Source organism: Chroicocephalus ridibundus, chromosome 1 (assembly GCF_963924245.1).
Source record: "Chroicocephalus ridibundus chromosome 1, bChrRid1.1, whole genome shotgun sequence".
Lineage (NCBI taxonomy): Eukaryota > Metazoa > Chordata > Aves > Charadriiformes > Laridae > Chroicocephalus > Chroicocephalus ridibundus.
This window is the reverse complement of record NC_086284.1, coordinates 134489060-134515908: the sequence shown is the minus strand read 5'-3', so window position 1 is coordinate 134515908 and position 26849 is coordinate 134489060. Positions and strand designations below refer to the sequence as shown.

General features: G+C 41.5%; 1 protein-coding gene across 5 annotated transcripts in view; it reads left to right on the top strand.

The window, feature by feature from the left end:
- Nucleotides 1-26849, top strand: part of SCUBE1 (signal peptide, CUB domain and EGF like domain containing 1) — a 218861-nt gene that overhangs the window by 178850 nt on the left and 13162 nt on the right. For 3 of the 5 annotated variants that reach the window (XM_063354685.1, XM_063354669.1, XM_063354652.1), the window contains 10 exons: nt 5960-6076; nt 10267-10389; nt 13734-13853; nt 15475-15567; nt 17029-17145; nt 19477-19635; nt 20700-20903; nt 22329-22490; nt 25564-25731; nt 26615-26776. In XM_063354685.1, the coding sequence (XP_063210755.1) occupies nt 5960-6076; nt 10267-10389; nt 13734-13853; nt 15475-15567; nt 17029-17145; nt 19477-19635; nt 20700-20903; nt 22329-22490; nt 25564-25731; nt 26615-26776 (1425 nt within the window). The remainder of the gene's footprint in view (nt 1-5959; nt 6077-10266; nt 10390-13733; nt 13854-15474; nt 15568-17028; nt 17146-19476; nt 19636-20699; nt 20904-22328; nt 22491-25563; nt 25732-26614; nt 26777-26849) is intronic. The other 2 variants (XM_063354678.1, XM_063354661.1) reach the window with 1 other exon arrangement.

The window sequence follows — 26849 nt, the reverse complement described above, 5'->3', positions numbered from 1 at the left end:
AAGGCATTGATAGCAGAGATCGGTATTTTCTTTTCTTTTTATTTTACATTCTATTTTTAAGCAAAAAGTACTTATTTTCTTTTTTTTTTCTATTTGAAATGATCCAGTTAAATTTAATGTATATATTTTGCATATGTGCAGTGATCTAGTGTATACTTCATGTCTTGCCTCACTGAACACAGACGTATCAAATATAAGCTGGGTTCTTTGCTCACAGTGTGCAGAATCATTACAGTCTGCACTCTGGCCTAAATCCTTGTTATAGCTTCTATTGATTGTGTTTGAGCCCCTCCTGTCTTGTTCCCTGTAACACAATAGCATCATCAAACAACAGCCATCTCCCCTTGCCATGTTTATTTGTAGACCACATGAAAAATACTTCAGGCAGCAAGACCAAACTCTTACTTAAGCATCATACGTGGCCTGGTTTTGGAAGGAGGCTCCCAGTTTCATAAATTCACCTAGTTGCTTAATGTATGTCTCAGAGAAAAGCTGTTGTGGTGACCATTAGTTTTCTCTAACCAATTTCTTCACTTGTTATTAATATTAACAAAAAAATGATATTAAGGAAGAAGGAGAGTGGGAATCCTTATTTTTGCAGTAAATTTTTAATGTGAGATTGGGCAAACTGGGCATTGAAATGTTGAGTTCTATAACCACAACCTACAAATCACACGTGTACCTCTGTGCGAGTGAATTTTGCATGTGTACATTCTGTCAGGGAGTCATAGCAGTTTCTACATCAGTTTGCAGTCCTCAAAACATCTCTAAGTGCTGTTTACCAGCCTCCCCTGTGAATGTTTAGTGTTGAGCTGCTTGCTTGCAATGCTAATGCTTTTTGGAAATCATAGAATTATAGAATGGTTCGGGTTGGAAGGCACCTTAAAGACCATCTATTCCAACCCCCCTGCCATGGGTAGGGACACCTCCCACTAGACCAGGCTGCTCAAAGCCCCATCCAGCCTGGCCTTGAACACTTCCAGGAATGGGGCATCCACAGCTTCCCTGGGCAACCTGTCCCAGTGCCTCACCACCCTCACAGTAAAGAATTTCTTCCTAATATCTAATCTAAATCTATCCTCTTCAGTTTGAAACTGTTACCCCGTGTCCTATCATTACACTCCCTGATAAAGAGTCCCTCCCCGTCTCTCCTGTAGGCCCCCTTCGGGTACTGGAAGGCTGCTGTAAGGTCTCCCTTCTCTTCTCCAGGCTGAACAACCCCAACTCTCTCAGCCTGCCCTCATAGCAGAGGTGCTCCAGCCCTCTGATCATCTTCATGGCCCTCCTCTGGACTCGTTCCAACAGGTCCATGTCCTTCTTATGCAGGAAATGTCCTGCATTACACTTTAATTTTCTGATCATTGGTTTCTTTTAATGGCTGAAATTTATTTTCGGGAAGAAAGCAATGACAATCAAAAATACAGGGGACTGCATTTGAGGACTGGAAAGAGCGTACAGAAAGGAGCCTTTCACTTCAGAGCTGCTGGTAGGAATCCAGCTCAGTTTCAGACTTAGCAAAAAATCATTACTGTGTGATGGCTTCTTGGTGCCCTGCACTCTATGTCCACAAATGAGTCAGTGTCCACATCACACAAACCACCAGAAAAATTGGTGCTACTGTAATTGGGAGTCTACTGGCAGCATCAGTGGAAAGGCAGGGACTTGAATGAGCATGGAGAATGAGCTGCTTTCTGCCTGCTCCCTCAGGTCGCCTTTGAGACGTATCTGTGTGAGGAAACTTAGAGGAAATCTGATCTGTGGTAGCTCCCTTCTGGAGATAGATGGAAGACTGTGCTTTCCAATACTGACAATCTGACACACACTGACAAACATTGTATTCAAGAAAAATAAAGATCATTATGGGATTGTTTAATGTGTGAAGCATGAACTAAAAAAAAAAAAAGCTAAGTATGATTGAAAAATCAACAATAAAATCCAAACGCTGACTTGAAATAGTAGGAACAGAACCAAACAAATATTATCAAGCATGACCGCCATTCACAACAATTGGTTCCCTCAAAAACACAGGGAAATACTGCTCTATTATTAAACCATTGAACAATCTCGTCGAGTTGAATCCCTTCTAGGCAGAAATAAAGGAGTGCTTCCACTGTTCAAACATTCGCTTCGGAGACGAGAATGTGGATTGGTAGAAGAGTTGTTGGACTTTATTGAGCCTGAGATGATGCCTTGATGTCATGGAAACAGCAACTGGAAGGAGAGCTCTCAGCAGCACAGGACACCATAAAGAGAGCGCCTTTAGGGAGACAACCAGTGTGCAAGTGAATCAGTGGTGGAGGTTAGAAGGGACCTCTGGAGGTCATCTGCTCCAGCCCCTGAACTTGGCACTTCCACTGAGTCATCTGCTATGAAGTGGGGAGTTCCTCACCTTAGAATTTATAGCCTACCGCTAGTAATCCTAAAAAAACCTGCCTCTGGCAGGAAACCGATCGTGTACTTCCAAAGATGAATTTAGCCCCCTAGTTCCTGTAAGCTTCAAACAGTTAAGCTGTGAAGACATCTCTTAATATGCTGAAATTACACAATCGCATATGCTGATTACAGTGATGAAGGTGATAGGAATTTTTGACTAAGTGAAAGTAAAAAGAATGTGTCTGATGTCCAATAAGTGCATTAGCAAATCTGAATGTTCTGAGAAACAGCTCGGACTATTTGTGAATTTATGCCAAATTCAACTAAAAATAGAATAGTAACTTCAACCTCAAGTTGAAGTTTTCTACTGCAGTTCCTCGAAAGCAAAACATTTTGGCTTTTCATGTTGAAACAGTTCAAAAACTTAATTTAGGTAACTTTTAAATTGTTTCAAGAGTTCCCCAGACCCAGAAAGTTAATTTCTCAGTATTTATTTTGGTGCGTGGGAGGGGGGAAACTCAGCAACCCAATACAAAAATGTGTCTGTGTTTGAGTGTGTACATGTGTTGGGGGGGGGGTGTCGAGCACAAAACTGAAAGAGAAATTATTTGTTCTCAGTTCTGTAGCTGTAACCTGCCACATCTCTGCTTTTGTTTTTTTGGGCCTCTCTTCTGTAGATAATGCTACCAGATTGTGTAGTGTTGTTTGTGCAAAGGAGAGAAAGATTTCGATTCCTACATTCGTTCCCGGTTGGGTGGTAAGCAGGATTTGAAACCCAGAGGTGTGAAGGTAAAAACCAAGTGCTCCTCAGTCTCTTACGAGATATACCTGTACGTGAAGGTGGTGTCAAATAAGCACATCCTTTGAGGGTAAACATGAAGAAGTATTGTGGAGCACCGCAAAGGTGTGAGGGCCACCTTCAAAGATTCTGGGAGCCAGGGCGTAACAGCAACCAGAACAGAGATTTCAGAGTTGGGGTTTTTTTTTAAAAAAAAAAAAAAAAGTGCAAGAGTATTTCGCTATCCTGTATCACACCACCGGTTTCTTTTAGTGAAGAGCATGCGGTGCATATTTTTCCCTTTTCTATGACCAGTGCTGAATTCCTCAGGGGACTGGTGATTCTGCAGACAGGGCGCTGTGGGAAGCTTGGCTAGGCCCTACCCTCCACAGGCAAGGAGGAGAGGGGGCCAGGGGGCTTGTTTTTAAGCGAGGAAAAATCTGCGAGGAGGCCTTCCACGTTCAGTGATCAGCCAGAGCAAGACGCTGAATTCAGCAGAGGTTGAATTTATGAGACCAGCAGCAGGAGGTGGGATGAGGGGTTTAAATGGCGAAAAAGCTTTTAATAGCGGTCTTTGTATTATAATAAAAGTGTTTGTTTCAGCGTCTCTGCCGGCCAGTGTAAGCAATATAAGTTTATGAGCAGCTGATATGTCGTGTAATAGAAACGCGTTTGTCCATCGTGAGTGCCTCTAACTTGGCGAGCAGCTGACTGGTCATGCTGTTAGGCAGACTGTTGTTTCCACAGGCAAAGAGGGGTGTGCATCCTTCTTCTTGTGAAGAAAAACCTGAAAAGGCCTAAGCTATAATATGTAACAACACAAAGCCGTATGTGTGAAAGCAACGCATAAACCCCATTGACTATAATAGTACAGGATAAGATCGCTATTGAGAAATATGAAATTATTTTTGAAAAAGAGCTTTCTAAGGTAAGTCAGAGGCCAGAAAATGAACTGCTTCTGTAAATTTCCTGTAATACCATATAGCGAACAAGGTTACACATGAATGAAACCATGATGTATGACTTGGCTTCTTATGTATTAAAAATCCTTTAAAACTATAACTGCAGTGTTCATTCCCGAATGATTTTACTTTATGTATTTATTTAGAGAAAACTGAAACAGTTTGCCATTTATGTGTATTCAAAAGCTGCATATTTCCAAGACTATAAAGGAAACCTTAAAAAGAAATTACTTTCAGAACTCAAATAACGATATGTTAAAATGCATAGAAAACACATTAAAATGAAATAGATTTAAAAGAGAGAAAATCTCGGTTGTCCGGTTTGGGCTACTTGATCATAACAAGTGATTGTGATGCACACGTACAACTGAATAGCATAGATTTTTGTTCATCATGTGTGTTTCATTTGATGTTATGCATTTGCCTCAACAGTTGCTTTTCACAATGTGAATTCTCTTTTGTATGAATGTTTTGGAACACTTAAAATTGGGGATCATATAAAATATATCTGGTTACAACATTCTAAATTTGTGCATAAACTCTCACACAGATTTTGAGTTTATGTACGCGTACACAACATCTTAATTTTATAGTTCTTGAAGTGAAGTATTTGCATTTATAATAGCTGGATGAGACCTAGAATGTTTTATTAAACAGCAAAAGCATATAAGTAATACCTAGCTATAGGAATTGGGTAGCATAACCTTAAGTATTGGTGAATTTTCAAGTTTTTTCAAGCACCCACAGGTTTCTAAGCACGTACAATATGAAAGTCCGAGTTATATACAGTAATGGTGTTGCTCAGGTTGTGTTCTTAATAAGCAATTCTAGAAAGTGTGCTTAGAGCAGTACTAATCCATTCCTGTATACCTTAGGAATATTGGCGGAATGAGATTTGTTGAAATTACCGCTCTTAAATAATGCCATTGTATTAATTTCTCTGACTTTTTAATATAAAAATTTGTCACTGAAGAGGATTTTTTAAAAAAACTAATTATTTGAGGATAAGATTCCCTCAGAAGTGTTGTAATTTTACATACATTGGTATTTAAGGTACCTTTAATGTAACAAGTTTTCAGCAAGTCAGTTCCATCATGACTGCTGTCAAATCAACCTTTAATCACCCTGCTCAGCAAAACCTTTGTACTGTCTTCGAAGCAACAATTGCTTTCTTCATAGGCTGCTGGATGGAAGACACTATGTAAATAAGGGATGCACATTAGAGAACAGTGATAATTAGAGATGCCTGACGTTTTTAAGGGAAGAGGTCAGATTTTCCCGAGTAAGGTAGAATGTGGTCTTCGGTCTAAGATTTCCCGTGTTTTAGGTGCAGCCCGTCCGTTCATGGTACAGGCTTATTCTCAGGCAGTATTTTGCTTCCCCTCTTGTAGCTGTGCAACTGTCTGTACAGTCTTGGGTAGGCAGAGCAGAAGTCTGTGAGCAACTCCCTGTCCTGGTGGGCAAGATGTCGAGGGAATGGTTGATGAAAGAGGGAATGACTTGATTCAAACCAAACCTTTTTCCCATTGTGCCACTAACCCCCCAGAACCTTAATACCCCCCACAGCCCTGCTGGATAAATATGATCAGAAGTTAAAGGTTGCCATCTAATGGTGAATGTGTATAATACAGTCTTCATGTTTTTTCTTAAATTATCTTTTCTTACCTTTCTCCATGTACTTGCAAGTCCTTTCTTTATACAGCACTAGAGGAATGAGAATGAAATTTTATTCAGATTTTACCTGGGATGATAGATGATACTTTATCAGTAACAAGATGTTGCAACTGAATGTGAAATTCTAGTTTAACTGAATTCTAATTTCTTAATGCTTTTTCTATTAATTCAGATATTGATGAGTGTTCCTTTGAAAGGACCTGTGATCACACCTGCATCAACTACCCTGGAAGCTTTGAATGTCTCTGCCATAAAGGCTACACCTTGTATGGACTGACACACTGTGGAGGTTTGGAAACTGAGTTTTGCTTATCTGTTTGTTTGCTTTGTGAACTGTTTATTGAGCCACAGGAATCTTTTAGCTGAAGATTTTAGAACTGAAGATGGTAAACCAATAAAGTTAAAGCTAAAATAGCATGAGCAGGGGGTGACTAAAATTTGCTGAAGCATTGCCAGGAGAACGTAAATAAAAAACAATGTCCTTGCATTGTTTGGTGGTAGGTAGCAGCCTCAGTGCAGATGAGAAGCCTGCAGGTGTGACGCTTGCATTCACTGCAATGGATGCAGCCATTCTTCCACAACCGTCACAAAGCAGCCTCATGGCTGGGGTTCATCGCGCTGTACAGGGTAAGCTTCCTTACAGAGTTTACAAGCGCAGGGTACCAATCGGTACTTCCACAGGAGTGAGGTTAGTCACAATTGTGTTTACACATGGAATGCTTCAAACGATGGGCAACAAAGAGAATAGGAGAAGGAGGTAAATTTTACAAAGTTTACAAATTTTGGATCTGTTAGTATTTGTCCTTACCAGACTGTGACATAAACTGCCTGCAAAACTCATAATGGAAGGCTGCAGGATACCTTCTTCCCATCTTCAGTGGAGCTGCTTCAGCTCTTCAGCCTTTTTGGCATAACTGGAAAGAATTGGTGCTGTAATGTTTCATTATCCAGGAGAGGGATTTTTAAGTGCATCATAGGGCAGTATTACCAAAGTGACCAAATTAGAGGTTCAACTTCTATTTGATCAAAGCAGGAGAATTTTAGAGCACACAAATTAAGTCCAGTGTTTGCCAGGGGTATCACAGTACAAGACTGCCTGCCGCTGGCTTGGCTAAACCCCCCAGGTATCACTGTGGTCTCCTGCCTGAATGTTTAATAAGTGGGGTAGGTTTTGATTGTATTCAGAAAAACGGTCAAAGGAGAGCAAAGGGATTTTTTGAGGGGTTTGTTAAGTGTATTAAATACGAACTATGCTTTTAACCTATCAGGTCAGCATTACACAAACAAAAGCAAAAAGAGAAAATTATACGAAACCGTAAAGCCCCAAATCTAAATTACTTACTAGAAAATACTGACACAAAAGAAACTCTCAATGCTATTTTAAAATGTAAAACGAAGTGTATTTCTTTAGTTAAAATATGGTTAATAGTTAATTATTTAATTATTCAATTATTCAAGATATGAACTAAGTAAATCTTGCGTCATACCATAAACAAAGCCCTGACTTTAAATCCACAAAAGCCATGTGTTCAGGCCAGGTTCTGATCTGAGTCAGACTTAGCCCAGGGAACCTGCTAGAGGAATTGCTGAGAACAACGTTGGGCCCTAACGGCTCTTAATTTGCAAAGCAGGCATTGAGCTACATATTATATGCAAGAGTTGTCCTCTTTGTATTCGTAAGTAAATTGTGCTACAGATTGAGCCAAAAAGATACAGGTAAAGGCTCATGTTGTTTCCATTCCCATGTGATTTGGTTTGTGCCATGCAAACTGATGCAGCAGAAACAGATGCTAGCCCCTCACTTCTGTCCGAGTGCCGAGTTCACCTGATTTTGTAGGGTTAATGTGAGACATTGCTAATGATATCTGTGCCTGGCTTCTCTTTGGGAGAAAGGTGTACAAGGTGTATGTTAGCATCTCTTGTATACAGCAGCATAAGTAAAAAATGTGTTCACTGCATAGTAGAGGCAGGCAGGAGGAGAAATAGGAGTCTGTCTAAGGAAAGAGTTTGGAAAAAGACTCCACCTGAGGGCAGTTCTGAAAGCAAAATCAGAGTCTGAAAGTTTTGAGGACCTATGTTATGTGGGGTGTGGAGAGACTGATGCTCAGTTTCACTGTTAATGACTTAATGTATGTATTAATTTAGGGAAAGCCTCAAAGTTTGGGGTTCAGCCTCAGTCTTTCAATAATCTTCAGCCCCAGTTTGGCCTCAGTCTTTTAAATAAGACTGGAGCAGGACAAAAACTCTAACTGGAAACACTCAGTGCTGAACTGCGGGCAAAAACATAACCAGATCCAGGCTTTTTTCCATAATGGGACGATCCAAAATCAGAGCTCTGAATCCAGACTTGTCCGGGCCCTGAGCTTTGCTGCTCAGGCCTATCATTAGTTTTAGTCAGCCTCTGCAGAAGCGATGTTTACAGTGGAACTTATCCTGGCCGCCTTCCACGTGGCACTGAGCAGAAGTCAAAACTACAGAGAAATAATGAGAACCTTCAAAAATATTTGGTGCAAGCTTGCCTCTTAGTAAGCTTTCTCTCCATCTTGCTTCCCATCTACTAGTAATTAATAAACCACGTAGCGATGTCCTTGTTCTGGGCCTTCCATGCTGAAGGGCACCCCTTGTCGCTCTCTCTGGGATCCTTTTCTACGGCATCTCTTGTAATAAAAGCCGTGTGCCGTGAGGGAATCCTTTAGAAGGACAGCGTTAGCGCTTACACCACCTGTTTATGTAAAGCCCTACTTGCTGTATATATTGGCTTAGGAAAGTCGGTAGAATTTGCAGGACTGTTGAATGCCTTTGGGAATTTGGCTGCTTCTTCAGGAGCTTGGTTCTGGGCTGAGGTACTCGACAGCAAGAGCTCGGGTTTGAACAGTTTGGCCAGAGCTCACTGGCGGGAGCACTGTCGACTAAACGTGTGTTTCAAGGTATGGCTTCACAAGTAGATCCCACTCAGCGTACGCCTGACCACTGCGTACAAAATCTCCCTTGTCAGTTTTTGGAACTGCTGACCCAGGACCTCCAGAAGTCCTGACTCTGACCCAAAAATCTTAATGTTGTCTAGAAACATGCCTGTCGTCATTAGGATGTCTTTCTCAGTTTCTTTTATGCATGTACTCCATGCTTTCTAGATTTTTGCTTAACCACACAGGCTGAAATGTTGCATCAGGAAAAGAAAGCCTTTTCTGGATTCCAGCATCTGCCCCGGTAAATACTCCCATGTTCCCATCAAGTGCCCTGGGATGGCAGAGGAAAACTTGGCTAATACATATGGGCCTGCATTTGTGAGCCACTGCGGGGCCTAAGTGTGCGCTCGACCCCTCGTCAGCCCCACCTCCGACCTGTGCCTCACCCGCGGCCTTCACAGGGGGTCACTGGGCTCCAAAAGTGGGGCCTGGGGAGAGCTGGCTTGAACTCAGATGGTGTTCCTGCAAACCGCAGGGATTCACACAGTGCCAAGCACACGGCAGCCGGAGCTCAGGCCCGGGCTCAGGCGTGGGTTGGAATGGCAGTTAGACACTCCTCCGCCCGTGAGCCTTTATGGCCAGACCTTCCTTAGAAACACATTAAGTGGCAGTTTTCTTTCTACAGTTACATTTTGAGGCTTGTCATTTAAGCCAGAATATTAGCAGTTCAGTATATCTCATGTTGATTTGGTGTCATTCTGGCTCGTTTGAACATATGTCAAATGGCGCAACCTGCGTGCCTTGTAAGTCTATTACAGTAACGCCACCGTTTCTAGCAAGCAGGCGGGGAGCTGCGTTCAAAGGGCAGAAACCACTTGTCGTTGAGGTTAGTGCAATGCCTAAAATAACGGGGCTGTTGTTCATAACAAGGGCTTTTAGGTTATGGCTATACTAGTAAATTAAAGGGTCTGGAGCAGCAATGTGCAACTAACTGATGGTTCACTAGTGCCATATGACAATCTTAGCCTGTGCCATCTAGTGTCCTAAATGTGCCGGAACACGATCCAGAGGTGTGTACATGGCAGCACAACTCCTGTTGAGCATGAAGGATAAACATACTTTCTGGTGGTGGGAGGAGAGGAGATGAGGGATCAGCCATGTCGGCACAAGTATATAAATGCTGGTTGGATAGATTAAAAAGACTAAAACTTTGACATTTTTCCATATAATGCAATATACATTATTATCCAGATGCTGCAGAAGCTTCCAAGCATGTTTCATATCTTGTGAGGACTTCCAAGAATTTCAGTGTAACTAGTCCTGGCAAGTAAATTGTATCGTGGGCATAAATTCTTGAGAGAGTAGGAGCTATACATGTCTCTGAGGACAAATACATGCAATATGCACTAAAATTGGTTGATGTGAGTATTGTCTGCATTTGTACAAGTTTATATAGACTTAAATATATAAAAGATATAGTAGAAATGGTTATCTTCATGCAAATAGTATCTTAATGCATGGTATATGTGTGTACCTATGGTTAATACTCTTCTCAACTTTAATTACATTTCAGATATTGATGAATGCAGCATCAGCAATGGTAGCTGCGACTATGGGTGTCTTAATACAATGGGGAGCTATGAATGTGTCTGTCCATCCGGAAAGAAACTGCACTGGAATAAGAAGGACTGTGTTGGTAAGTGTGGGAGACTGACTCAGAGGTGACTGCAGTGATGCTCCTGTTCTCCGGGAGTGTGGAAAAGCCCCTGGTTTTGTCTGAGGCATGCTACATTTTCACAATACACATCTCCAAATTCATTTCACAAACTCGGATAACACCTGATCCTATGGGAATCCATGGGCTAGGACATAATGGCAGGTGGATTAGAGAATGGGCAGTATGTTGGATTTATTTGTGTTGAATTTTTTTTTTTATTTTACGATTCCATTCACACAAATCTAAGTTGTCTTATTATTATTTTATGTATTCTGTTGTTTTGTTCTTTGTGCATCTCTATGACCTCAGCTGTAACTCTGTTTCCCTCTAAGGCTAAGCTGGGTATTCAGGTTAATATCTACATTCACAGCATCATACCCCAATTTTTCAAGTTATTTCCAAAGTTATCCTGCTTAATATAAAGTACTGACACTAGCTGTGTCAGAAGTATTAATTACAACGAGCACAAATCCTGAGACCACTAAAATTATGCCAGTTGCTGCTAGCGCCACTTACTTTGTGGCAGATCTGAATTTTTGTATCCTTAAGTAGGTGACTTTTTTTTCCTGGGGTCTCATTTGAAGCACAGGAAATCTTGGCCATGGCTATAGCCATTCTGCGAGATTTTAATTCTGGTTTCATGTTTTTAATGGGAATGGCATACCTTAGGTCTTTCATAGTCAAATTTAGGTTGTGCAGGTTTTGTTTGTGTTTGGGGCTTTTTTAACCACGAGTAACTTCTCATAAATACATTTGGGGCCAATGTCTAATGCCTAACTGGGAGCAAGACAGAACAAGAAATGGCAGGACCTTACTTCAGGGAATCCAGCACATATTGAGGGAAAGCACTGTAGTCTGAAGTAGAGAGCACCACACTGGCCTCTTGCATGACCATGCAATTGTGGCATTTTTTTCGCTTACATGGATACAGCAGTACGGAAAGCACTTTATAACCAAGGGGGGGGGGGGTGAGTATATCAAGTTGGATTTCAGCCTTTCTCACTGGCTTTTTTCCTAACTACAATTAAGTACCTCATTTTTCCCGCATACCTTTACGTATATTACCTTCACTGCTATCTAGAGAACTGAATACTATAGGACTGAGAAATGGTTAACTCTCTTTTTTTAGTTATCCACTAGGTCTCCCTTGCAACGTACCAGTTAGTCCTCTGGAAAGGAGTTTGTAAATTAACAGCAGGGACTAATATTTTTTGAGGTCTGGTATATAGACCGACCACAGAAGTTTTGTACTATATTCCCTCTCAACCTACTAAAAATGCTGTTCCCATGGTAAGAGGCTGTATCGAAAATATTTTTGTAGTTGTAAATTTCTTTTCATTACTTGTGATACTCAGTTGGAAGATGGAAAACAGAACACCCTTCTCTGTTGATACACACTGTTTTATTTGATGAATTTAATGAGGCTTGAAATGAGTGTCATCTCCCTGCTGATCACCTGCCTTTGTTACCAACATTGTTTAGAGGAAATTGCGTTCTACATTGTTATAAAAGCACAATAAAAAGCAGGAGAATGATATCTAATGGTCCTGAATGACACATGATTTGGAGGTATTTGCAGTAACAAAATCCTCTTTTGCTCAGTAATGACACTTTGCGCTTGTATTGTCTCCTCAGTCCAAAGAAATAATTTCTTTAAAAACACCACCAAAGCAACATAAAAGCCTTAGGAGGGAGGTAAGTGGGGGATAATTATTGCCATATTTGAGATGTGAACATCAGGTGTATTTAAGGGACTCGTATATGTTTATATTCAACCAGCAGTGAGGCCAGGAACACAAAGCAGCTGGTAGCTCCTGGGACCCTTCCTCTGCACTCAAGCCAAGCCAGACAAGGCTCATTCCAGCCACCGTATTTGAATTGCCCTGTTTCATCCCAGCTTTACTGGCCTCTTCCCAAACCCTGACAGACCCAAACCAGTCAGGCTGCTTCCTACCGGACTCGGATGCTGTAGCTCTCATCTCCCCCCTACCTTAGTGTGGTTCAGTGGTGAGCTGAGGGGTAGGAAAAATGACATGTGCAGTAGCGCAATCAGCCATGAGCAAAACAAGAGTCAGCCAAGTCCATTTTGTAAGGTGAGCATGTTTGGAAGAAAGAGCAAGGAACAGTCAGAGAAACAGGATATGTATCCGAACAGGCGTTTTTACAGGGCTGAAGCAAGAACTACTCTACAGACACCTGGCTGAGATTTAACCAGCTGATGCAGCGTGCAATATCTGCTTGGAGAGGTGCCCAACTGCACTTGGCCAGCAGTCAGTGCAGAGGTTAGATCTCTGGGGGAAGGAGGGAAGCGGTGAAGCTGCCTGGCCTGGGTGGTGATGGCACCTGCTGGCTGCAGCTGAGAATGAACCTCGTCATCCGTGTGGCGAAAGATGTAGTTAAGTAACACTTCAGTCCCAAAAGATGTCAAATTAAAATAAATGCAGGATTATAATTGTCGGTGGCGTACCATCATCTCAGGGTGAAGCACAGAGACTGGTCCAACAGTTTGTAACAACTTTATGTAGTTTCAGGTAAAATACAAACTGTCCCTTACCCAAATAGGAAGAGCAGCTTGTGAGACCTGCAGGATACTCTGTCTTCCTCCTGCCGTGAAGCTAAGAGGAGAAGCTGGATATTTCCTCCTTCCACACTGTGCCTTGTGTGGTGGGCGCTGATGAGAAATGGCTGATGTCTGTGTGTGTGTCACAGAGTCCCTTCTAGCATTGCTCGGGGCATTTTGTTGGCCACTGAAAGGACCAATGGGACTATCCATCTCCATCCCAGCATGTCCTGCCTCACCTCTGCCTGGCTGGGAGGCTGCTTAAGCATGGAGCTGAAATTAAAAAGCCTGCAAGAGTTGGAGTGAGAAGTGGAAAATACCATTTTAGCCGTCATCTAAATAAGCAGGTCTTTGTGAGGGTGACTCCTGTGCATGGTGTGGTAGTTGGCCTGTTAAACCAGAGAGCTATGTCTCCAAAAGTGGGGAGAGGACATCTCAGGTCACTGGTATTACCTGTTGCTTCTCAGATCAAGGTGTGCACACAGGATTGTGCTCATAATCAGAGAGACACCTGCTTTTCAGAGTGCCGGTTTGGACCCAAACAGTCCTGAAGTGGAGGATAGGAGGGAAAGGCTGATCTACAGTTTAGGTTTAAAAATGTGAAGCAGTTTTATTTTCAAGTCCAAGCTGCAGATCCAGATACTCTCTCCCTAATTATTTCAGGAATGTCTGAGCCTGTGATTTTGCTTTGTTGCCACTTCTACCTTTCCTCACCACTGTATGTATATTTCTCTTTTTTTTTTTTTTTTTTTTTCCTCCTCAGAGATGGTGAAATGTCTCCCAAATGCCAAACCAGCCCCCAAGGCTCAGCTAGTGTGTAGTAAGACAGGAGGCATAGAGAGCTGCTTCCTGTCGTGCCCGTCTAACACTCTTTTTGTTCCAGGTTTGTACAAAGCATTTTTCCTCCTAAGTCTAGAATGTGACTTGATGTTCTTTCTCTGCTAAAGTATTCATGATTCTTGCATTCAGTTTTTGTTATGGACCACTGTAAATGGGCAAAAACATCATTATAAATTAAATTGGGCCAGACATGCACATCATTAAATACAAGAAGAGCTGACTGTTAGTTACACTAGAGGTTTGGCCCTTCATTATTTAATTTGAGGTGCCGTTTGCAGGGGTGGGGAAATTGTAACAAAACCCCGAGATACACATCCACCTTAACCAGGTGCAAAAGAAAAATTGTAATGTATTGAATTGCTATATCAAAAGTGAGGGAAAAATGAATAGTTGATTTCAGTGAATTCCTGCTCATTTGTAGTAACATGTTTTTCAACTTGAGTAGAGTCCCCAGTGCCCATCCAGACATCTGCTTAAAATGATGAACTCTGCATCGTGGCCTGAAATACCCTGTAGCTGTGTGACTGAGCAGGAGCAGAAACTAATCCCAAAGCGGAGGGTGCCCCTGAGAGGGACTCAGCTTGGCAAGCACAGTCTGAAGTCAGGGGCAGGAGAGGACGGGTGGGACACGCTGGGAAATTTAATGCTGTGGCTGCCACAGCTCATGATGAAGCTCCCCTGACAGCCAGGGTAACCATAACCATAACATTTCCACCAGCCCAGCCAGGGGCACTGTGGAGCAAAAGGTGACCTACCAACAGCTCTGAACCTGGCTGGCTGTCTCATACAAAACGGATACAACTAAATCTGTCTCAGGAGGCTGTGTGGCAAAAAGGATCTCTCAGTATTAGTTGCTACAGTTGATAGGTTTTAATAAATTTCACTGGTAATAGTTCATCTGAGTGTTATTTATAGAAACTCAGGCACTTCATCTCCTCTGCCCCCGCCTTGGTTGTATCACTTACTATAGGTAATTTTCATCTACACAGTTTTGCAGGGCAGGTGGAGTGGGGGGATCGATATTGCTTTTTCATATATGTTCTGGTTCTGACACAGGATTGTTTTCCACAAGGGTGTCTACTTTTCATGTTAGTCCTGGCATTATGTGCGGTAGAGCTCTTCACACTTTATTTTCAGTTTAGCAGAGCTTACTGGAACCATGCATTTATCTCATTTGCATGCACCAATACACAGTTCTATCTGTGCAATACATAAACTCTGTTATGGTTCTAAGTATGTTATTTTTTGTTCCTGCCAATAAATTCTGTCAGAGTCTGAAGCTAAAATTATTATGAAAGTGCATAGTTTATTTTTTAAATTATAGAGATGATCAAAGCGCAAGGGCTTTGCCATGGACAAACAGAAAATATTTTCTACTTGTGCACTGTGGAATTATTTACAGCTAACCTCATGCCAAATTGTTTATAAAACATAACATTTCAGTGCTGGAAGGAACAAAATTTGTAGTTGACACGATGGAGCAGTAGACTTTGGCAAACTTTTTCAGCCATTGAAAATCCAAGTTCAGCACTTGAAATGTCTCCTTATTTAGCAGTATTAATAAATTTGTTCAAGCACCGAACATTAATGCTTTGGGTGATGAGGGGAGCGGATGCTTTGTGAGGCTGTTGCCACATGTGCTGACTCTGTGTTCTGCCCCGCAGATTCAGAGAACAGCTACACGCTGAGCTGTGGCGTTCCTGTCCAGCAAGGCAAGGCTCAGCAGAAACGCAACGCCACCCTGCCCAGCTGCGCAGGTAGGTGCTCTCCTGCTCGCCCAGGCCTTGGTGTCCAGGAGGTAGGTAATGGAGGTCCCCCAGACCATTTGGGAGGTGCAAGACATACAGCTCTTAAGTTACACAAGGCCAGAATTAAGGTAGCCTGTGTTTCATCATGCGCACACTCGCTTTTCTGCAGCCTCTCCTCGAGGGCTGGTGTGTGCGTAGTTGCCCTCCGGTGTGGCATCGTGTTGGTAGGTCAGTATAGGAGCAGTGAAGGTTTGAGATATATTCAATAAGGACAAATATTTGGAATACTGTACTTTCTGTAGTCCAGCAAGGCAAATTTCTTCTCCCAGACTTGGAAGTGAGCCAGGGTTGCCCAAGAGTAGCACAAGAGCAGAAGGCTACGGTGGGTTCCAGTCCTCACCTGCAAAGTCCTTCCTCAGGAGCATGGATCCTCCTACTGGGGATTCCCAATAAAAAGGTTATGAGACTTTTATGAGCACATACCGTGTTTCATTCATCTTGTTCTCAGAAATGGCTGGATTATTTTTGCAGAGAGATTTCAAAATATGTCTTAAAGCTGATACTCGGCATTAAAAAAAAGTTCAGCTCAAAATGGTTGAAGTCTGGCAAAATTAGAAGCAGCTGAAACGGCATCCATCAGTGGGAAGTGTCAGCCCACTGTATGTGTTATTACCTGCTGTACTTCTCTCCAATTCGCCCGTCCTCTAACCACATATTTCCTACATATTTGGAATGCGTTAGGAGGCACAATGCTGTGGAGCGAGGTAACACGGCAGCAGATGTGGCTGCCATGTCACAGGGGCAGGCTACCTCTACGGTCCTGGTTCAGCAAGGAAAGAGGGACCCAGGTTGCAGCCCAGCCTTTTCCACCATGGACTTTGTGAGGAAGTCAGTCAGCAGCTACATTTTCTAAGCAGTGCATGGCTGTATAACAGCCTGTAAAGTCACAAGACGTAACTGGCTTGGATTTAAAGCTGAGGAATAAAACTTGCAAGCCATAGACCGCAGTCTAATAAAGATGTTTCCTTTGGATTGTTTTCAACTGCCAACAGCGTAGCTCCACTAAATTAATCTTATTCCTGGTTGGCATTAGCAAGAGCAGGACTACAGCCAAGTAACATGGGAAGTCACAGACAAAGAGTCAGAAAAAAAAGGTAGGAATTAACCTTTTTCATAGTAAGAGACAAATTTACCCAAATTCCACCAAGATGTGCAGGCCTGCTGGAGGGGAAGTGTATGTGTAGAGCATCTGCGATACTAGCAAATTCATTGATCTTTATGAGCTGAAGAGTAAGTGCTTATGTGAAAAAATGAATTTATGGAAATGGATCGTCTTGCACAAGGTGTGTAACTCTTGGGCTGTCTCTTTTCTGTGTCGCAAGAAGGCTTTTGAGTCTGTTGTTAAAAATAAGTTCCAGACTTCGTTTCATCTGCCTCCCAAATGATAGCTTTTTTACTTTACATCAACAGATTCATTAGCCCCTCCAATCAAGCAGAAAGCTCGTTTTAAAATTAAAGATGCAAAGTGCCATTTACGGCCTCGCAGCAAAGAAAAAACAAAAGATTCTGGGAAGCAAGCTGTTTTAGGTATGTGGTTTCTTCTAACATGTAAACAGCATTCTAGTTTTTGGTTTGTTTGCTTGCTTGTTTGCATATTTTGTTTCACACTGCAGGCAGAAAAAAAATAATGGTTTTCATATTTGGATCAGAATTTAAGTTCAGGCCAAGGTTCACACTCTGACCGAACAGTGCCTCAGGTTTGGATCTGACAGTGCTGAAATGTCACCAGTCGCTTGGAAAAATCTTTGTTCAAAAGTGCATGAGTTTGGAATTAAGCTGATCCTTTTTCTGGCATTGGTAATGGCAGAAATATCCTGAGACAAAAAGCTATGACCAATCCAAAGTTACATGAAACAATGTCAGTTTGGTTTGGATTAGCTTTCCCAAATGAGGTTTATAAAAGAAAACAAAAGCTATTATTCATTTGCTTTATGCTGGATTAGTATCCCATTGCAGCAGCAAAGGCAACCCTAAGCGGGAAAGTTATAATCAAAGTCTGATGTTACACAGCCTTAGATCTTTTGTATGTTGGAGTGAGTAGTTATGATGTTCGAAAAAGTATTTAGAAGATTTAGACATAATTACCAAAAATCTGAAATTAAAGTCAAAGTAGTCAAATGTTTTTAAAACTCGGTATGACTAGGTATGGGCATTTATTATTATTAGTTTTGAACATCGCTTTTAAAGTTGAACCAAAAAAGGTATTTTAAAAGTTATATGTATTTAACAGCTCTTCATGACGTTTATTTCTTGTCCTCCATCCCCTTGATATCATGACAGGGACAATTAAAGAGTGTTTGAGTGTTATTGCTGTGCATTTCCACAGCTTAAAATATTTTGAGTTAATTTAAATTTAATATTAACACAAAAATTTCCAGATTCTAATACACAGTGTTGGTGTAATTGCAACAGCTCATACTGTTGCTTAGAGCAATTTAGCAGCTTACAGCAAACATCTACTGGCGATATATTCTCTGTTGTGAATCTGTCTTACCACCACTTTTGTTAGCGAGTGTGGAATCATATCTGACTCCTGAACAGAGAAAAAATAGCTATCCTAAAAAAATGCTAACAGTTTAAAGATTTAGAGTCATATTTTTTCTTTACCCTGAAATCTAGACATTTATCTCTCTAGTTTTCCAAGCATTGTCTTAAAACACGTCTCAGTTGTCAAGATGCTTACCTTGTCCTTATGTGTTGTCTTCTTTTAATAAGATGTGATTGTCAGACTAATTTTTAAAGTCATAGAAGTTGGGCATTTTGGTCCATACGGCCACCATGGGAATGTATTTCTTGGATCCATTTCCTTGTCCTTTGCTTGCTTTGCTTTGTGTTTATGTCATCTGAACTTCTGGGTCTAAGAGTAAGATTGCATCATAAAATCACACACTTGGAATGAAATCTTTGTGGTGGCTTGGGTGCTAGAAATTTCTCCCTGACCTGGGAGGTCCATCGCCTATCACAAAAAGGATGTTTTTCACATTGATTTCTTTATGTAGGAAGAGGATGCTTTTGTGACCATGTCCTAACAGACTGTGGCCTTTCTCCTCAGAGGTTACACAGAACTGACAAGGACATTCAGTTCCTCTGGCTTGTGATAGGACAAGAGGAAACGGCCTCAAGTTGCTCCAGGGGAGCTTTAGGTTGGATATTAGGAAAAATTTATTCACTGAAAGGGTTTTCAAGCATTGGAACAGGCTGCCCGGGGAAATGATTGAGTCACTATCCCTGGAGGTATTTCAAAGACCTGTAGACATGGTGCTTAGGGACATGGTTTAGTGGTGGACTTGGTAGTGTTAGTTAAAGGTTGGACTCGATGATCTTAAGGGTCTTTTCCAACCTAAATTATTCTATGATTTCCCCTCAGATAAAGCCTTCCAATCTATTTTTATAACCTCCCAATCAAAGGCTTTTAAAGCCTTTGATATCTGCTGATTGTCATTGCTGAAAGAGGTGGAATACCAGCTGGTAGCTTCTAGAGGCCCAGGCCTGCCACTCTCATGAATTTGTGAAATTGACTCTCTTGCTTTGTTCAACCGTCAAATGACTGTATATAGTATTGCTGATCTTAACTAATTTCTGTAAAGAGCTTTCTAATCCTTATGCATAAGAGACAGGCACTTATAGGCATTACAGGTACCACTGTGTAGCTGAGCATCACCACACTGTATTTTTGCCTCTGACATTCACTAGCAAAATGAGCAAACCCAAAATTGCACAGGTGTTTGACAATGCACGTGAAATGTTATGAAGCCTGTCATTGCATTCAGGATAACCCCGCTGAGGTATCGCTTATTAGCCTGTCACTTGCCACTTTGCTACTTGATTTCTTTTCTATGTTGCTTCTCTTATGCAAAGGAGGTCAATTCCCTTGTACAGACAACTGCCAGGTGACCTTTGTGAATCTCAAATGCGATTCCTCCAAGAAAAAACGCCGAGGCCGCAAGTCACCATCGAAAGAAGTGTCCCATATCACTGCAGAGTTTGAAGTGGAGATGAAGTCAGAAGAAGTCTCAGGTTTGTGAAAGATCTGTCTGTGGGGAGAAATCAGAATTCAGTTCCTCGGTGTGTTGTTGAAATCTCTTTGATGCCATTTCATCAAACTGCCATGTAGACTTTTTAGTACAAGCCTCGTTCAACAGCCTTTCCTATCTCAAAGTTTCAGAGATTTAACTGAAAGAAATCAGGTATGAAATTAAGACAAAGGAACAAAGATTGAACCTGCAGCAAAATTCCTTCAAAGCCTGGAGTTAAGTCACTTACTTTAATTTAGTCTAATTTCTTTAAACATCAGAAGTGCTAATTGATGCACAGAGAACATAAGGATTAGGTAGAAATTCTGCAACAACAACGATAAAAAAATCCTCCAAAACATAAGTTGCTGAAACTTCAGCCTGAGAATCAAACATTTTTATCATACATTGGGAGAATTCATGTTTTCATAACAAACTTCAGGAAGAAAAAGAATTGCTTCAAGTTATTCATGAGATGGAGTATTATGCTATAAAATCCAGCCAAAGAAAATGTGGGCTGAATTCTCTAAACACGTCAGTCCTCAAAGGCAGGTTTCTTCACCCTGAGGGGTACCTCACTAGCCAAGTGATTCAAACAGTAATCATGCCAGAAAGCACCTTTCTTTGTGTCACTCAGATATTTTGGTTAGGGAAGTGGGAAGAATTCCTAATCAACCGAGTAAAGCACAGGCAGAGAAATTTCAGGAACAGTGGTGGCAGACGGAACACACATCTGGAAGTACAACACTGCTGCTTTCTGCAGCCCTCTCCCTGTGCATTCAGTATAACCAGATTTCTTAATCTTATCTTAAGAGATAAGATACCAGTACTCAGTGGGCCTTTATAGGCCATGAAACTCAGTTTGATGGACCTCAGTGTACTATCTTGTCCCTTTAAACGGCCTGATTTTGAATACGGTGAGCTGCTTCTACAATTAGAAGAAGGAGAAGACAGTGAAGCAAACAGACAGAGGTGTTATAGGGCGGTGCAGGCTAAAGTTTTTGTTAAGCACCTCTTTTTAAACATGAATCTCAATTGCTTCTAGTTTTCTTATCATTTCCCATCTAGACACCTGTAACATGGACTGTGTTCGGAAAAGGATGGAGCAGAAGCTGCAAACTGCAATCAAAACATTGAGGAAATCTATTAATAAACAGCAATTTTACATTCAGTTTTCTGGGACAGAATATGAAGTGGCTCAGAAGCCAGCTAAAGCTACTGAGGGGCATGAAGCTTGCAGTACAGGGCAAGTGCTGCAGGATGGAAAATGCGGTAAGTTCCAACAACTCTACTCAGCCATATCCCTCAAAACGAGCAAATCCAAATTTAAGTTGTCTCTTGTGAGCCAGGCAGGAAGTCTCTGAAATAACAGATGATTTAGATCAATATTACTGAGCATATGTGCACGGGCCACTGACAGTTCCTAAGACTTTGAAGGGAGTTCATTAAATGATGGCAGGAAAACAAAAGAAGCATATATATGCGTACATTCCCATGCTGTCAGCTGGTATGTGTCAAGGCCTGCCACAAGGCAGTGTTGGCAATTAGTTCCCAGTGGCTCCCAGCATCTTATGAAAACATAATTACAATTCTGTAAAACAATAAAATGGTGTTTGCCTAGATGCTGTGTATTTAGTTTTACATCGCCTCTCTCACTCTGCTCACCATCAAATAATCCATGACCCATGGATATATTTAATTTATAACATTTAACACTCAAGAGGTCCAATAAAAAAAAACCCTGTAGAAATCTATTTTAACTTTATGTAAAATACCTAATTTCTTTAAGCCTTTTCTGATTTTATCAGGCTCTAGTGCTTCACTGGGGGCAAGGTGCTAGCGTAAACCTGTTGATGTCAGTTCTCAGCACTGCAAGCTTTCTAATCACTAAGGTCATCTTTTCAAAATCAGCATATCTGTTTTTCCAGCTTGTTTTAGACACCAAATGATCTACAAGCAAAAAGAAACAGTTAAGTGCAGATCTGATAGGTGCCTCTAATGAGTTGGTGCAGAGGCTGTTTTCATCACCTAGGAGTGATTTAGAAACTGTATGGCAAGACTGTTGCTATTAGTGTCTAGAAACTCATACATTTTAACTACCTACATCCAGCAGAGAAAAATGTTTAATGCAGTTATATGCTTTGCAGCAAGAAAAGCATGTGGATTCATATCTATATTTAAAACATTTTCCAGTTGGGGGATTTGAGTGTCAAGAAACATAAAATACTACGTGGGATACGTTGCCCTCAGAGAAATCTCTAGAACTGATCTCAGGCAACGGACTTTCTGTAGTCACCTTCCATAAAACCAACACATAAATGCACCTAGTGTAAACTAAAAATTCACATCAGTTCCCATATGTTATGCACTACTGTCTTATTTAAACTGCGATACACTGTTTTAAGACTGCATCAGCTTTATTAACAACATATGTCTGACAAACGCTTCGGTGCAGTACAGCGCCATTTAATGGCTTAAACAATAGAAGAAGGACCTTGCCCTGATGTAAATTGACCTAAACCGCAGTGGAGATGGGCCTTTTTACATCAGGTGAGGATCCTGGACTGACATATGTAAAACGTATGCCAATATCATACTGGGGCCAAAGAGATCCATCTTCTCTCAATGTTTAATATAAAGGCAAATGACGTGATCAAAATGAAAGTCCTTATGTAAATTCCCCTTTTCTTTTCTCAGTTACCTGCAGCACGGGCACCTTTTATAGCGGAGAACATAATCAGTGCGTTCCTTGCTCACCAGGAACATACCAAGACACAGAAGGTCAACTTACCTGTGAGCCTTGCCCGAGTAACGATGGACAGGGAGTAGCGGGCGCCCGGAATGTGTCAGAATGTGGAGGCAAGTCTAATTTGATTATAAAAGGATTAGGTGTTGCCACACAGCCTGTGAGGCATGGAGTTAAAAAGAGGGGAGAGCCTTCCACACTTCTGTCTTGTAAAGGTAACAGAAGAAAACTCTGTGCACTTACAAGCAATACACAAAATGTTTTGGCTTTTTCCAACCACTGACATTGCCCACAAGAAGACGGGACCTGCTGCAGCAATGTGAGTTGTGGTATGGAAATGAGGAAGCCAAGCAAAGCGCTTTGCTTCAAGTCAGGTATGGAATCTGGGCATACCTCGACTTGTAAGGACTCGTCAGGTGCATTGTGAGCCAAAGGGATGGATTACTTTGGACTGGTATTGGTGAGTCTAATGAAACTGCTGAGTTAATGTTTTGCATGAGATGCAGTTTACCTGGCCTAATCGTCAGCAATCGTAATTTTGAGATAGTTACGCTGCAGGAATCTGTAACCTGACTCGGAGCTAATGAATACTGTGTGCTGCTTGAATTCACTGTACCTTTTGGCAAGTGATGTAGCATCTCTTGACTCAATTCTATGATATATAAATTAGATTATAATGGTGATAATACCTGGTTTCAGAAGAGAGCTGTGACGTTGTTTGTTAGTGCTTCTACTGTAACTGATCAAGATAAGGTTTTAAGATGCAACTGTTAATTATTTTCTTCACCTTATTTCGTTACAGATGAGCAAAATCTGGTTCATAGCAGATACATTATTTGACTTTGAAAAAAGTCTGTCCTATCTGCTACGTGAGTTCTAACTTTAAAACTCATCCATGTAATTTACATTAATGCTTTCTTCAAGGATATCTAGAGTGAACACACAACGAACGACACTTGACAAACTGCCGCATTTTCCCCATCCACTCTAATGTCTCCAGTCCAAACATATGGTGGATTTTGCTGATTTACTGTATGAAGGAACTACCACAGAAAAATTCTTGAAATGCATGTGCATCTTCATTATGTTGACTTATATTTAGCCAAAATCCAACAAGAATAGATAATCAAAATAAAACCTGAGTTTATAAAGGTTGAATATAGCATACTGCCCAAAGCAGCACAATGACTAGAGGAAAAAGACTGTTTTGTTTCAAGACTCGCATTTGAATTATTGATCTGCACAACAAGAAGAAACCCTTCTGATTATTTTTGCAGAGTGGATCTGTCTCAAAATGTTTCTTGTCAGATCACAACAGTCTGTTTTTCTGCTCGACTCTCCCCTTTTCTCTTTCTCTGAAAGTGGCACGAGGGAATATGCTTTGGACTTTCATAAACCTCCCTGTCACAGATTTTGTCAAATTCAGTGTGTGTCCATACGTACTGTGCCAGCATGTGTGATGAAACAGTGTATTTGGATGAACACGGAGTTTGTTAGAAATGTAGTCACCACCTGTAATCAATAGTATTTTTGCATCGTATCTTCTGAAGCAGTAATGCCTGTGTACTAACAAATCAGCTGTGACTGAAATCCTCACCCCTGCAGGTGAGGCACGTACAAGAAGTACGTAAGAGATTTTAAGTGCCTATTGTGTAGAACTCTGTGTTGTAGCTGTGAGTAAGGTGCTGTGATACTTAAGTTACATGCAATCCCTGTCAGTACAAGGCCAAAACACAATTAGGAGACCTAGTCGTTTGGGGCATTTCTCAGGGAAATCACCTCAAATCGATTTGGTTGGCAATTTCAATACAGAAGGCAAGAAGGGAGCAAGTTAGCTCATTCTTATATACAGGTAAGATGAGTGCTGAAAGCATTGGGTATTTAGCAGTATTGAAACCCAACTGCATCGCTTCTCTAAAAGGATGTCTGTGAGCCGTGCTTCACAAGTACTTAATTTTCACACTAAAATCCAGATCCAAATCCACTTTTCATTAACTGCCTTCATATTAAAGTCCAGTGACCAGCTGGACCAGACCAGATGGGTCGGTTTTGCTACAAAAACAATAGCAGAATTGCCTTCATAATGTCATAATATTTCTCAGAGGTTTGTGTCACAACAGCCAGATTGTACAGTCATATTCCAGCCAGCTGGGATGGGAGTGCAACTAAATTCCAGAGATCCTTGTCCCACAGGTGTCCACAGGAGTTTGGCTTTTGTCAAAAAGGAGTTCATCCTGAGTGCCAGGTACCCAAGATACTGGTTGCCTACAACCTTTGCCAGCAAGTGTTAGGGCTCTTAAGAGACCCCAGCCCCACCTAGCGCTCTCAGAACTTCCAGGTTTTCAAGCCAGTTGTTTCTGCCTGCTGTTCAGTTCTCAGGGAAGCTAAAATTACATAGTGTTGGGATTAGGCAACCTCAGGGAACACCTAACATCTCAAAGCGCTGGTCTCCCAGGCTGGGGTGGTGTGAAGATACGCATTAATGCCATAATCTTGAAAAACTTGACATCCTGATTCTCGGGTAGATTGTCAAGGAGTAAAGTACTCAAGCTAGCAAGAACAAACGCCTGTCAGAAATTGCCTGGAGAGCAAGTTTTGAAACTACCTTTTATCTGTCAGTAGACTCACTCACAAAGTGCTTGGCTTTAAACAAATGACCATTTTCTGGCAGAAGAGCTTCTGACAAGCACTAGTTTTCACAGCTACTTGAAAAGCTGCCGGTGCCAGCTCTTCCCACAGACAGGGTGCTGGACTTGTCCCACCCAGTCTGGTAAATCCTATGATCGACTGTTTCTGTATCTATACAGTGGAGATATGAAGAAAAAAAAAACCTGCTTGCTTCATAGATATGGTGCAAAGTTGCGCTTTTTCCTACAAGTGCTTTGAAATTCTCAGATTAAAGAATTGGTGAAAGTACAAATATTCAAACATCTTAATAGAGCCCTTAACAAACAGACACATAGGCAGCAAAGAGCTTATTAAGAAACTAGTTGTATTTACTGGTGGTGTTTTTAGGAAGCAGTTACAGGAACAATACAAAATCAGCAGGTAAGATTAGAATTTGGTCTGCAGCTGGCTTGATTTCATACGTTAAAGTTACCGGAAAGATTGCTAACTACTAGTGGGTTTTACATTTTGTCCAGAAAAGTCGGCTCACTAATATAGAAGATCATTTTCAATTTCTAGGGCAGTGTTCTCCTGGGCACTATTCTTCGGATGGTTTTAAACCGTGTAGAGTCTGTCCTCTTGGTACATACCAGCCCGAACCAGGAAGGACCCTCTGCTTCCCCTGTGGCGGTGGGCTTGTGACCAAGTATGAAGGTGCTGTTTCCTTTCAAGACTGCGAAACCAAAGGTGAATTTCAAATCTTTCCACAGTTCATATTCCTGCTGCTTGCCCTTTTGTTTGTAAGCTTCAATGCCAAGGGGCTTTGAAAGGCTCCAAAACAAATGTGGTCACTGCACCTAGAAACATGGTGTGTGATTAAATTAAATGGTCAGGAAATCTGTAAACTGGGAATGATCTTCCGAGGTCATGGAGACTGAACAGGCTTTATGGTTTACTTTGGAATTTACCACGGGCAGGTACGGAGTCAGTGCTGCAACTGGTAAGTGAGGCAGCCCCACTGCATGGCAAGGAATAAGACAAACTTGCATTAGATAATGCTTTAGCCTTCACATCCTGTATATTTTTATTTACCGAGTTAGAAAAAGTAAACACTGCAGAACTTACGCAAAGTTAAGGACTGATTGTTAATGGGGTAGGCAGAAGCTGTAAACACGCAACACGTTGCGCGTTCCATAACGTCAACTTCCAGTGGAACCAAATGCCCAAATGGATTTTGGTTTAGTTGCTGGAACAACATGCTGGCCCTGGCAAACTGACACTAATGGAAACATCTCTCCTGCTATTGTGAAAGGTGTTTTTCTTGTTGAGGCAGATATGTATCAGCCTCCATGTATTACAAACTTATTGTAAACCACTGCGTTAAATGCAGTAAGAGACATTTAGCCCATGTTACTAGTTTGTAAGGGTTTAGCTCTAGTCTTTGGAACATAATTCTAGTTAGAAGGTCCTTTGGAATAGGAAAAACAGGGAGCTGGTGTCTTTTTTGCCTTTTATGGCCGAATAAGTACATTGCAGAATGGGAATCATGAGGTATGTCCAGGGTCGAGGGGAGTTCTCTCTGCACTGAAGATTTCTACTTTCTGAAAATAACCCACCTCATACCTTACAGTTCATTGTTCTCCTGGACACTACTACAACTCCACAACACACAGATGTATCCGATGCCCCGTGGGAACATACCAGCCTGAGTTTGGTCAAAACTACTGCATCACCTGCCCTGGGAATACAAGCACAGATTTTGATGGCTCCACTAATGTTACGCACTGCAAAAGTAAGTTGCGTTTTTATTTGTTGTGAGATGAAGCATATCTTCGGATCTGAACTGCAACTTGAAGGTTCCATCT